General features: G+C 36.2%; 1 protein-coding gene across 2 annotated transcripts in view; it reads left to right on the forward strand.

Moving 5' to 3' along the window:
- Positions 1-4,076: 4,076 nt before the first annotated feature.
- Positions 4,077-14,522, forward strand: part of net1 (neuroepithelial cell transforming 1) — a 34,084-nt gene continuing 23,638 nt past the window's right edge. The window contains exons 1-3 of one of the 2 annotated variants that reach the window (XM_049473301.1): positions 4,254-4,330; positions 12,651-12,700; positions 13,098-13,164. In XM_049473301.1, the coding sequence (XP_049329258.1) occupies positions 12,657-12,700; positions 13,098-13,164 (111 nt within the window). In that variant the 5' untranslated portion in view covers positions 4,254-4,330; positions 12,651-12,656. Of the gene's footprint in view, positions 4,331-12,650; positions 12,701-13,097; positions 13,165-14,522 lie in introns of both variants that reach the window. The other variant, XM_015606657.3, reaches the window with a different exon arrangement.

The raw sequence follows: 14,522 nt of genomic DNA on the forward strand, positions 1-14,522 counted from the left end.
ATGTGTATATTAAACAATGTTTTAAAAGGGAAAGTCCAGTGACTAAAAATGTGAAAAAAAAAACTAAATCTAGTCATTCTGAATGGTTTGATGGGAAATGTGTCATTCTAGACAAATACTGAGTCATAACTGTTCGTGTGTGTGTGTGTGTGTGTGTGTGTGTGTGTGATGTGTTATAAGAACTCAAAAGAAAGATAATACACTAAATCATCAATAAAGCTTTGCCCTCATACACATTTAAAACACATATATGGTAAAGTGGTACATTAGAGGCATTTAAACATTAAAGGCTCATTGTACATAATAAATAAAACTCCTAATAGTAAATCAGTTGCATTGGAGACATAATAACCCCTGGTTTTTATTACCACCGCTGTAAGGAAATCATATTTTTACATCAAACTTTGAAACTTACATTAGCACATTAAGTGTGGACATACAAACAGTCAAGGAATTTCTAATGAATATAATAGTAAAATTTAATATATTGTATAACTACCCTGTAAAATTAATTATTAAAAATGACAATTTAGTCAGATCTAGAAGAAGCATGGAGAAGCATGGTTCTAAAAAACAATAACAGCTAATTCTGGCCCTCTTTAAGAACTAACATGGATCGTCACGACTTAAGATTTGCTTGATAGAAAAAAACTGAACATACAAGTTGTTCTGTCCGTGTTACTGTTCAAACAGCTCCATTCAAAAGCCCATCTGTGGAGCTGCGACATTATGAAATACTCACCTCATAAAGTCTGACTGTTCGCTGTGTTTATAAAGACCTTAAACACTGCTCTGTTTAATAAAACATTATTATTTTTATTGTATTTAATAATTTTTTGCAGAGTAGTTTAAATTATGTTATATCATGCTGTTGAAGCCTCATAATTGAACACATGCCTGCTATTTATAATGTAACTACCTGTCCTTACACTACATATTTCTATATACATATGCACACATGTTCTGCTCCTACTGCCACTGTAATCAAAAGCAGCTAAATCATTTCACTACTCAAAGTCAGACATTATTAAATTCATCAGAAAACATTTTGTTATAAAGCATATATTTATTGTGTTGGGATTCAAAACGACCTTATTCATTTAAATGAATTGAGACCTAATTAACACATAAAAATGATGATGCTAATCAGCACTGCATTAATGCATAATTATACAATGCCTCTTCAGAACAAGCCTACTGCCAGTCATTAGCACAGCTTAACATCTTCTAAACATCCACTCCAGCAAAGAGCTCATCTACTGAAGGACACCAGTGGCCTGGGCAGCAGGTGTGCATGACCGTGACATTTAAATCTACAGAAATGTTTGTTAGGGCAATATTTTGTGTAACTTTATATATAATGTGGGTGTTTACATGCCTTCAATTATCTAAATATAATCAGATTTCTGAAGTTATATTTATAAAGTTATTTTTTTTTGCTAAATGTAGTTACAAAAACAGTATAAACTTAGACTGTTTTTTTTTCAATATTACTGCCCATAGGGTGTATGTAAAGATGCCAAAATGGACTGTTCAAGTCCAGCAAATTTATGATTTTAAAGCACAGTTATAAAAGCCTCAACATAATTTTAATATATTATAATGGTTTACACCATTTTTTCTTTTTCCACTTTTTGTGTTTCTTTTATTATTAATATTTTTATTATACTATGTAAAAATTAGTTTTAGCTGTTTTTTCTTGTATTAATCTTATCTTCTTTTGGTCTTAATTTCTTTTCAATTAAAACAAATTTCTATATTTGATTTATTGTTATTTTAAAATAAATAAATCCTTTTTTTTGTCATGTTAATACAAAAACTTGACTACATTAAAAATTAGGGTTGCCCTTAATGTACTTCAAGTCAACCCTGCAGGCACATAGAAGTATTAGAGGTTATCCTTACGTAAAAAAAAATGTTGTGTCTGATGTCATGACATTCAACCTGAAATTAACTTCTATTGATGTTGGTGCCAGATGGGAAAATAAAGGTTGATTGATTGACTGATTGATTGTACAGCTGATTCTTCAATTCTGGGCTCACTTTACAACAATACCTCTACAGTGTGGCTGTGACTAATAAACTGTAGTGGGTGGAGAACATGAAGCCTGTTGGAGTGGTGTCTGTCTATTGTAATTGTGGCTGAGAATATTTGTTTTATGCGAGCCTTTGTTGTGCTGATGAACATTCAGACACTGAATAGTCTGTTTGCGCTGGGCTCCAGCTCACGTGGGCGTTTAACAGAATCAAGCTGCCTGCCAAATGAGCTGAAAGCCGAAAGCAGCTGAATGTGAGATGCGCTGAGCAGAGAGGTTAACTGGTTGGGCAGGTGGCAGGTGGCTTGGGATTCTGAAGCTAAAGAACATCAGTTAGGTTATATTACAAAACCACTGTAATTACCCATAAGGGCTGGAGAAGAAAGAGTGGCGTGTGTGAATATTACTCTAGGCATGGTCTGATTGACTGAAAACACTGTGTGGAATGTGATGCCTTGCTCAGAACAAATTAACAGAGATCTGATAAATGGTTAAAGAGGATGTTTGGCCCAATATGCATGATCACATCCTCTGGGACTCTTCACTTTATCCTTCTTAACCAGGCATGAGAAGCTGGAGAAGCTGTGGGGTTTATTTGCCAACTCTTTCTCTTACCCAGCAGAAGAACTCACAGTATTAGCTCTGTTCTCACACTCATACACCATACTTGCTATTTATCACACATTTTAATGATCCCTCTTTCCCTTAAAAACACCTCTGGATGAATCTGACTGCTGCTAGTTTCTACATCTGCCTCTCTGAAGCCAATCCAGCTTTTATATCAACAATAAACATAAAACGAAATAAAATAACATTGCTGTTCCTGGAAATTACCTGTGGGCGCACCTTCAAAGCATGAATGTGCAGGCCAGTAATCCTCTGCTGAGATGCGCAAAGCACTGCACTGTTAAGATACCAACGTGCCAAAGTCAGAGCACACCTGCCTCTGGCAAGTGAAACGGTGATTGGTTTGTTTCACATTACACCCAAAACACATCTATGATTAAGTCATAACCTTTATAACTCACACATTTAGGACATTTGAAGTCACAGCTCGGAAAAAGAATATAAGTGTCCATAAATTTACAATAAATAGTAAAATAAATAGACAAGCAGTATAAGACAGAAGAGGACATCATAAATATTGGCATGGAAACCATAGTAAATATAAAATATTGCAGCAAAGTTATACATTATACATCATATGTATTGCATATTAGAGGTGAATAATTAATTCTGGTATGTAGATGTATAAGTAAGTGTAAGTAGTTAAATTCAAGGGTAATTGAGAGATAAGTCAGGACACATAAGCCTAATATGTGTGATAATTAGCCTGCATTAAAAGAACGTTTTTTTTGTCCTAAATGATCGTAATACCTCCTAAAACTATTAAAGTGTTCACCAGAATATGCTGCCTTCAAGTCATCATCGAAAATTCGTACTTACATAAGACGAATATGACTCGCATTAGTTGAGTGATTTTTTTTATCCCATTAGAACCGTAAATAATATTAGACTTTTACACTTATTTTTCATGTATTGCTAGTGATTTTATTAGTTAGCTTATAACAAACTGCAAGTGTTAAGCGGTTTACATTACGAACTGTCTGCATCAATTTATTTAATGTATTTATTAATTTAAATAAATGTAATTAATTTATTTATCTCTTGTTACTGACACGCCCCCAACTGGGAAACTCCGGCCTGGTCTAAAAATATGTGTTTCCCACTGGTAAATACGAGTTTGTGGTGGCGTTCATGTGCTCTTATCTTGTAAATACGAGATATAAAAATATTTTCGACACAGCTTGAAGGTAGCATAACAAAAACGAAGCAAGTGTTAACGCATGCGCAGAGTACCGTTGGTCTGAAACTGCTGCTTTAAATCCGCTGCTCTGCAGACAGAGAAGACGCCCGCGTGACTCCGCCCATTCCAGCCCGTATCGTAGCAACCCTGGCCCTATCTTCTTCCCTATTGGTCAGAATTCAAGGTTCCGCCATATTCAAACCTTTTCGGTGTCCGTTTGAATACATTCCCTTCCCCCCGCTTTCATTCACTAATATTACTCCCATATCCGTTTATAATAATTCGGTTAGTTTACATTTCAGCTCCGGCTTTGTTTACAGCGCACCGCATTTTTAGGTCTGTTATTTTCAATGGAGGACATAGATGAGCCACAGACTGCGCCGCCCGCTGCTGCAAATAAGAGGCCGAAGAGGAAAGCGAGTCTGCGGAGAAAGTCTGTTGTGGCGGACGCGGAGCCCGAGTCCCCCGGGAGCAGCGACCGGAGACGGTGAGGGGACAGGGCAGCCAGCCGCTCAGCCAGCAGGCTCCTCTTAGTTAACTAACAAAATATGACTTCTTTATTCTTTATGTGCAGAATTCTAGTTACGTAGCTAGCTGTGTTTTGAAGTTAGCTCGCTAACTAGCTAACACATGAGCTAGGCTATCTAAGTAACTTAGCTGCTGGCTAACTGGTACATAAATCAACCATATTCGACAGCTGTTTTAGCAACTTGGCTAACTAGCTTAGCTAGCTAACTTACTAGCCGTAGCCTGTTTATGTCTAGGCCTCGCTGTTCTCTCGCACACAAATTTAGACTTTCCTTCCTTATAAGCTTGGTTGAGACAATTAATTAGTTAGCTATCTAACTAACTAACAATAATAAACTATCCAGCAGGTAGCTAGATATAGTGTTGGGTTAGATGGTAACTTTTTGTAGTTCGCTACTTCATTATCTACATTTAAAAAACACTAGCTGTTAGTGTATACACATTGATTAGACATAACATTAGAAACACCTGCCCAGTATTGTGTATTTACGTTACCTCTTGTGCCGAGAAAACGTTATGTTTTAGCATAGCCTCTAAATGAGCTCTAAACCTGTCCCATGATATATGGCACCAATTTGTTAGCAGCAGATCCTTAAAGTCCTGTGCTTACTGCATGAAAGGTGCCACTATAACAACATCACCAGTTTTATTCACTTAATGATTTGCACTAAGATACTGCATTTTTTATTTTTGTAATAAAACTACTACTACTATTACTACTGTTTTTTGTAAATGTGCAATTGCGTAAATATGCAATTGCGGAAGTTAGATATTCTGTTTGTGATCAGCAGTAAATATTCCCTCAACACTGTAATGTGATTGATTACACTTTTACATACTTGTTTACAAGCTAGTGCAGCGTAAGAATCTGCTCATTAAACTCTGCTACTTAACCAGCCATTAGAATGTTAAAGTAAGTTTGTGCTTGTAACGGAAACACTGTACATTTTGCAAGTCATACAGGATTTTCATTTTAAATACTGATATTTTCATGTTCTGTAGTTCTTCTGTTCCCCCACACGGTGGAGCTCAATTCACACTGATTAGAATACATCATTAATGAGCCTGTGCTTCAGAGGCAGCTGTAAGTTGGTCCTGTCTGTAAAGATAACACACTGACATAACCGTCTTGCTTATAAATATTTCCCAAATTACAGAAAGAGTGCAGCTTGATTAAAGGAAATATGGTTAGTGAGAATTTGCTATGTTTCTCTAATCTTTCTGAAACAAATGTAATGATGCTCTCTGTAATATGGCAATATGGCAAGAGTTCATGTCCAAAACTTATCCAAACATGGTAACTTCTCTTTTTAGCCAGATTTCTCCAGTAAGTCCTGTGAAAGAGCAGGAATAGCATGAAGAAAAGCTGTTCTCTTAAGTTCTAAGATAAGTAGGGAAGAGTTTACATTGGCAAAGCTGCTGGTTTCCTCTTTCGTGTTGGTTGGGTGCTTTCAGTACCTCCTGCCAATCCCCACACAACCTTTGACTTCCCAAATGTCAGCAGAGCTACAGTCTGAACAGTTAAAGTTCCAGATAAAACTGAAAAAGAGGTTATAAATGTGTATTGATTATGATTTTTGGTGATGTATAGAACCATTTAAAATGAACACTGGTTTGCTTGTTTTGAACTGATACCAACATTTTTTTTCCTTTTGGTCAGACCGAATTTTGAGCCTGGGCCATCACTCACAGCACCGGTTACACCTGGTTCAAAGATCTGTACCTAACTGGGATGTAGGCAGCTAAATCAGTACAGTGGTAAAGAGCTAGAACGGTTTAAGCATCCAAATAGATTGTGTAAGATTGTGTAATTGAATTGAGCATGCTAAAAAATACTTGTATACGTGTATTGTGGTGCAGTCAGAGTGGATAATTCTTGTGATTTTTAACATGAATTCTTTTGTGCTCTCATTTAGCTCACCAGACCTCTTGAGTTCTAACTATACATTTCTTTGATTTAATGATGCATGAATGAGCAGATAAAGGCTGTGACGGTGACATATCCAATGTAGGCAAAATATCTACTATTGGATTAAATATATGTACAAATTTACTATTTCATTTTTTTATATTGCAATGTATATCATAGAACAACAAAATATTTTTCAAGAAATGTTTTTTTTCCAATATCATGCAGCCCTAATTGAAAGCCCTAAATGTCCCTTACTTTTAGGTAAGATTTATCCCATGCCTGTGTTGTAGGGCTGCAATGGTTAGTCAATATGATCGACAATGTCGATTATGTAAATTTGTCGACTAATTGTTAATTTGTATGGGAGATGGGTAAAAGGCTCACTCACACAGTTTACACTCTTATTACACACTTATTCTGTGTCTCCAAAAGTGCCCAAACACAACAGATTACATATTTAATAACTAAATATTAGTACTTTCCACAACATTTAGACATTAAATGCCTTTTAAATCTCTTGTTCTACTGTTCTCCCTACCGTTTTTAGAGATGGGGACATGGCAGAAATAATCATTGACTGATCGAAAAAATAATCATCAGATTAGTCGACTATCAAAATAATAATTAGTTGCAGCCCTACTCTGTTGACTGGTCAATATCTCTGAATATTAGCTGCAATAAGGATTCATTTTGCATGAAAATGTATAACACTTATAAGAATACATGCTCTCTACCTTACTTAACATTAATTATGTGAAGAATAATCATTCTCTTAAACAATGAGTTATTTCCAGTGTAGATTTGACATAGGATGCAGTACTGAAGTTTTGATTTCAAATTACTAGAAAGGTGTAAATTTTTCAGCAAGGCACCTCCATGCTCTCCTAATGATTTCCCCGCTGTAATGTGTGTGTCTGGATGGCAGGTTCTTTGGAATCACTCATAACAAGACGTGCTCTCTACACACCCTTATGGTGGTATTGTGTAATCTACCCCACTAGTATGTCTATGATATCAGCAGAAGCTACTTGTGTTTTAACTATGCTCTTGCGCACACAAGAAAAGGCTATTCGGTCATTTTGTTAGCTATCGTTAGTCATTTAGGGATAGTCTCAGTTATCCTTAGTCATTATTACATTTCACATAAATATCAATTGTTAGATTGAAGGGGTTTGTGTACTCTCAGCTACCGGTACTTTAAGGTTCCCGGATTGCTGACACAGATCTGGAAATAAACATACAATATTGTTTTCCAGTATAGAAGTACTGCCAATAGAATATGACTCTTTTGAAGCAGATATACATCCATTTATTTTCACCATGCCTAATACCAGGCATGGATTATAAATGCCTTGTAAGACATGTTATTGCAACCGGAAACACAATTAACTACAAAGTGTAAGTGCAGTTGGTAAAATCTTATCAGATACAATCCAGACACAGGTCACATTTAAGTGACCAGGTGTTAACAAAATCTTAATCCTACAGTGTTAGATGGATGGGCATATTTTAAGAGAGAGAAAGGGGTAGCTCAGCTAAGTGGAATCTAATAATGTGTCTCAGAAGAGCTATGTTGCCTTCAACAGGTTTGTTTAGAGGTGGAATATTGATATATTGTAGGATTGTGATAATACATTTAGCAATACTGTATAGATTCTCAAAAATAGTGTTAATTTTCAATGGTTTACTTGCAAAAATAGGGAGAAGAGTGTGATTTGATTTTGTGTTGTTTAACCCCTTAAACACTGTTTAGTAAAGTGTAGTAAATTGATTAGCTTCCAAATAATTAATTACAAAAATTATTACCCTAGAGTTAAGAAGTTAAACCCCTGTCTGGGTTTGATGGCAGTGTTTAAAATCAGTCTTTAGATCCAACTGTTCTGTGTGTATACAGAGTTAGTCTTACGTTTTACTCACAGTTTTATAAATATGATTTTTGCTTTTAAAAATCTCTGTATATCACAATACTTACAGTACTGCGATATATCGTAAAATGTGTATCCTGATACTATCTTATTGCCAGTTTCTGCCCAAAAACATAGCCCTAATTTAACTCTGCTTGAGGGGTGTAAAGCCCCTCAACACTGAGCTGGAATGATTGTGTTCTGTAAGTACTTTTGGGATGAGTTCGGGTGAACATCCTGACCTCACTAACACTTTTTTTATTACTGAATGCTATCAAATCCTCACAGCGGACAGTGGTGCACCAGGATCTGTTAGAAAAAGACAGGATATCAGCAGGATAAGAACTGTTGTCCCAGTTCTTTTGTCCATAATGTATATTTACAGTACACTAAATTACCGACAGTACATTTCTTTATTGTGTTTTAATTATATTTCTAATACTGAATGTCCTAGCCTGTGTTCTAGGTCTATAGACTTAATAAATGCTCTTCTGTTGTCTTTAAACATACATGGTGTAATTGCAACCCCTCGGGTGGTTCATAGACAGTGATGTCAAACTTATACCTTATTGGTATCTTCTACAGGAAACGTTTCCACACTTTGATTCTTTCATCATACTATTTCTCTGAGGGCGTTCATTTTAATGGAGAATGCAAAATAGAGGTATGGTTGGCAGTAAACTTCGTCACACAGGTTTTTTTTAATGAGCATGGTTCACACTTCATGCTCTTTGGATTCTTTTGTCATCTGTAACTCTGGAGTGTGTTGGATGTGTCCCTTGGCTGTTACGTGGTTGTGGGCAAGTGGGATCTATTGTAAACACCTGAATGTGAGTGTGTGTGTCCTGGAATACTTACAGGGACCATGCCGATCATACCAGCCCCAGCGCATTGTAAAGCTTCCTGAGAAGACTGCAGTGTTTTCTCATAAGCTTTAGTCCTAGCCACCGCCCACACCTTCACCCACGAGCAGTTTGCGCTCATCCAGTGTTTTCTTTGATCAGACCTCAGAATGCTGTTCATGTCAAAATTCCTACCTGCCTTAAGGCCATTATTCTCCAGTCTTTCTTTTTCTCTCACCTGTATCAGATTCTCTTTCACAGGCATCTGTTAACATCTTGTGGTACATTTATTCTATTGTGATATGATCCCTACATTTTACCTGGCCTTGTTTGCTTTCGATGATCACATCTTTTCCTTAAAAAGAAATAAAGAAAGAAGTAAAAAAAACAAGGTTCAGCCCTGATTGTGTGTGAGAGAAGATTTGAGACTTTCTATTTTGGCAGACCACCCACAGCCTTGCCTTTACTAGTGGGTTTGCTGAAGGAACCAGTAAATGGTCATCATGTTCAACCTGTTTAACGTCATAACACACAGTAAAACCTAAAACCTTAAATATTCTTCAGTGTGTTTCTTTTTGCACATGCATTCATCACTTTGCAATGTTTAATTGTTCGATGGAAAGAGTCTCCACCTTTTTCATAATGCCTTTCTTTCGTCATACACAGACTCAGCTTATGATTCCTCTGAATCACATTGTTTTCCAGTATTAAATGTATTTCAGTAATTAGATATTTTATGTGTTGGGCAATAATATACTGTATATACCTTGTGGTTTATTGTAAAACCAGTTTTTGCTTAGAACTGGCAATCAAGTTCCATGGATTTTTCATTTTCATTTTCAATTCTGACCCGCTCCATGAGATTCTACAGGCCCTGCCTGTAATTCTTGGTCGAGAAGAATTACAATTGGTATCTGTTAATCATAATTTTTCTTCGTTTCTGCTATTTCTTTTAATTAGTCTGCCAATATTTTAAATTTTCACATTTATGGCTTTATAGTATTTTTTTTTTTTTTTTTTTTGTGGAGCCACTGCTACTTCTACAGTTTAAATATATTGAAATCACTCCATGTAGGTCCTGATCTGCCACAGTGTGTTTAAGTGCAGCTTTTAGGTAAGTGTAGTAGATTATGTTTTAGAGATGGATCGATCCGTGTTCTTGTGGACGATTTCGTCTTTTAGATTTCAGATCTTGCAGTTTAATTTTCCAATCGTTGATACCAGTTTTGGCCATGGCCAGATGCCACATTAATGCCATATAGATGCCAAGCAAACTTTCCTGCTTGACTCAGCTCAGCTTGGTCACACCAATAAATTATTTTGCCATTTCTGCTATCCATATGTGTAGGGCTAATGTCCGGATAATACCTCTCTCAACAGCGCATCTTTTAAAATTATTCAGTGAGTAGCAGAGCTAACAAACGCCACTAATCACGCGTCAGACACCAAACACTGTCAGAAAGCTAAAGTAATCACGTTCAAAAAGTTTAGTGCTGGATTAACATAGATTTTCTGTTAATCTTCACAGTGCAGTTCTGTACGGGGGATTCACAGCCTCTCAGCTCAAGCTAAGCTACAGTTTTATATTGTTGTTATTATTAAAATAATAACTTAGGTTATTAATATAGCCAACACGCATTAAGTTTGCCTTCCGTCTATGTGGCATTAATATGACATCTGGCCCCACCCTTGATTGGTATCGGCGAATTGGTACACGGATCAGTCCATCTCTACCTTGTACAATTAGTAACATTTTAGTCCTCTGAAAATCTCTTTAATATCTGAACAAAACCATTGAATTGGGACTTGTAATTGAATCGATTCTGTCTTCCTTATCATTCCTCCTCAGTGCTCTCTGCATGGATGAGCATTCGAACCAACCGTCTTTTGGTTCCTCACGGCTTAGAAGGTTTGCACCCACTGCAACACACTCTGTTTCTGCACAAACCTCCTTCTGAAGACCCTAAGTGTTATATTAACAGCTGGATAAGCATGATATATTTTAAGAGGAAGGAAGGGCTAGATCAGCTGAATGGATACAAATGCTATTTCTCTGAAAAGCTATGGTGCCTTAAACAGTTTTATATAGTCATGTGTCATGCGCTCCTCTACAGCTCAGCATGCAAAGGGAGCACCATAAGGTCACACGCACCCAAGCTAGCATGAAATCACCTCAATGTTTTTCCAGGGTCCCGGAAATCCATGTGACTATGAAATGGTATAGCATCTCTCACGCAGAAACCTTGTAGTTTGGCTTTTGTCGTTGTTTTTTTACTTTGCATTCGAATTTCATGATTTAATGGATTATTAAAAATGCTCCAAAAAGACTTGTTGACGATATGCATGCAACCTTTAAATTCATAAAGAACCTTTACTCTGATTCGTTTAAACATGTAACAATTTTTTTTTTTTTTTATACATATGAATCCCTTTACAACAATGATTCTTTCATATATGTCCTAGTGGAGGAATCCTTTGTTGTACCTCCTTATTTTTAAAGTATATAGCATTATTCACTCTGTGTGATTTAAAAATGGAGATATACTGAAACATTTTGGCCAAAACCAAAGAAAAGGAAATGTAGCTGCCAATTTTAGCGTGTTAAAACTTTGTTGTTCGGTATTTATTATTCTGTTTTTCACTCTTTTGGTAGGAAAAGGGCAGTTTTTTTGCCACTTTTAGACAAATCTTTTTGGTATATATAGTGTAGGGGTGGGCAATATAAAATTAATATTTTATAAGCATAACAAAAGATACCATCAGTGCTTAAAGAACACTGATACAACCTTTACATTTCATAACAAAGAATGTGATTTGTCCTGTTGAATTGGATGACCAAAATATTGTGGGGAAAGTATTCTAAATGTTCTTAAGGATAAGTCACTACTGATGCATTTTAACTGCGAGGGTGTGTATGATTTAATTTAATTTTATTATTTTAAATAACAGCATAGAAAAGAGTTTTTTTTTTTTGCCCTATTGCTCAGGCCATTCAGTGTATCCCTAAATAAAATGTTTTTCCCATGTACTTATTATTATTATTATTATTATTATTGAAATCGTTTTTAAGGTGTTTATATTTTTATAATTTTATCACCACTCTTTAGTATCAGTCTGCCATTGTATGTATAGGTAGATGGCTGAGACCGATAATTTCTGTCTCTTGACAGAACCTAAGTAAAAAATGAGTTTCTGCCACTGTGTTCTTTTCCTTGATCCACTCAGATTGGGTGGACTTTGAGTGGTGTGCTAATCTCTGGTCAGGTTTTTAGGCGGCAGATAAGCTGATGAATGCGAGAATATGTCAGTGTGTTTGGTGGGGGGGCCTCACCTGTGCGTCTGAAAAAGAACTGGTGTTATCTGTGCAAACATGACCTCACAGGCCCAGCTGTCACCGGGCCCCAAAATAAAGAGAGAGAGGTGTAGGGCTTTTGTGGGCCGCTGAAAACAGACAGAGAGAGAGGGGGCAGCTAGGAAGAGAAGAGAGGCAGTGCTTCAGTTCCCCTGAATGTTGTTATGGATATAGAGGGTAAACGAGAGAGAAGAGTTAAGACCCTGGTGTGAGAGCCCACGGTTGACAACTCTGTTTTTTTCCTGGTTGGCTGGCTTCATACTTTACAGCTGAAGATGCAGCATCCCAGGAAGCAGTGCTACACCAGGCTCGGGGTGTGGTATGTATTGTAAGATTGTGGACGTGTTTGTCTGGTGCAGCCTAAAGTCTTCACTTTCTTCTTAAGTACTTGTTCCTGATGTGTGTTGAAAGTAGTAGTATTAAGGTTTGTTAGGGTTGGGTTTTGTTTGGTGGAGGAATGTGTCGCTGTACTTCACACACACAATTTCCTGTTTCTTGGGCTGTTTTTTTCTGTGGTTATGGCTGGTGAATGTGTGGGAGAGCACAGATAAAACTGTAATAATGTGGTTTTATAACCTTTGAATCGTGATTCATTTTGTTTTGCCTGAGCTGACAATGTGACTTGGTTATGTGCCAAATGTAATTTAATTAAATGTTTTATGGGTTAATGATTGATGTTTCATGACTCTCCTTTATTTCTTTTCCTCTTTGCGTAGGCCTCCTTTAAGAAGAGGAAGTTCCTTCACCTTTCTGACGCCTGGTCCTCAGTGGGATTTCAGTTTGGTAAGTACTCTGTCATTATTACACCTCTACACAGCTTTTTTCACAGCAGGTAAAGTGAGTCTATATTTGACTTATAACTTATTTATCAGAACAGTTCATGCTTATAAACTGATGTTTTAGCACGAAAGGGCATTGCTTCACATCCATCTGTGGCATTGTTTGGTCATTATTTTGGAATTTTTCCAAACATAGACAGGTTGCAATATGTGCCTCCTAATTTTTTTAAACAGACATGACCCCAAATACAAAAAAATCACTATCCCATCCCTGAAAACATCCCTCACCATTGTTGTTCGTTTTCTCAATTTTTTCTGTGTGCATTTATGACAAATATTGAGTTGGATATAAAAGTCAGACTGAATAGCATTGCTGCTATGTATCTGATTTTAACGACATATTTGAAAGTAGGGCTGTGTGATATCCACTTTTTTCATACCAAGTTAAAACATTACTGTGGTATACCTAGCTAGCATGATTGCTAACATTCTGACTTGTAATCAAACATTTAAATGACAATGATAGAGCGAATGGATTTAGAGAAAATTTAAAGCAGCACTAGGTAGGATTTCCTTGATTTTTGATCTTTTTATAGAAGTAAAATTACAGCTTGAAACTCACTGCAGCACTCCATTGAGGTGTAATAGGACGAATAGCGGTGCTCTTGTGTCTGTGCCGGCGCTTCTCTGAGCTCAAACCAGACTCAGTAAGTTTTCTGAGGCGGCCGCAACCAACGCTTTTATTCTGTTTATTGTTTATGTAAAAACTGGTTTTGCAACACTGAATATTTAACAAGCAATCGATTATTCACACTAGATAGGGACCCTCATTTACAGTGCCGCTGAGCATTAACAGTTTAAAAGGGATTAAAAAAATATATAAAAAATAGAAATAAAAACTGACATTTATTATAGATGAATAAAATATATACGTAAAAAAGGAAAAATAGGACCTTTTAAAAAGATCATAAAAATTGACATAAAAGGTAAAAAAATTATATCTTATGAAGATATATATTTAATGATTTGATTAATAAAAGAAGAAAAATAATTAAAATGAATAAACAAAAAATATAAAATATAAACTTATTAAAAATTCGTTTAAAATAACCCAGACTTTCTGCAGAATAATCAAAGTTTCAGTTAGTTTCAGTTTCAAATCATGAAAACAGCTCACCAAAACCTGAAACTATTCTTTATATTTGACAATATTTACTTACAGGTCCTTACTTATTTTTATTCAACTGAACTGAGTTTTATATTTTCTGTAGCCTCGCGCTGAATTCAGCTCCGTGCTGCGAAAGAGAGCGAGAGAGAGGCGCAGCGCATTTTGTCTGATTTATCTTGATAAATTATCAGTAC

Source organism: Astyanax mexicanus, chromosome 2, assembly GCF_023375975.1.
Source record: "Astyanax mexicanus isolate ESR-SI-001 chromosome 2, AstMex3_surface, whole genome shotgun sequence".
Lineage (NCBI taxonomy): Eukaryota > Metazoa > Chordata > Actinopteri > Characiformes > Acestrorhamphidae > Astyanax > Astyanax mexicanus.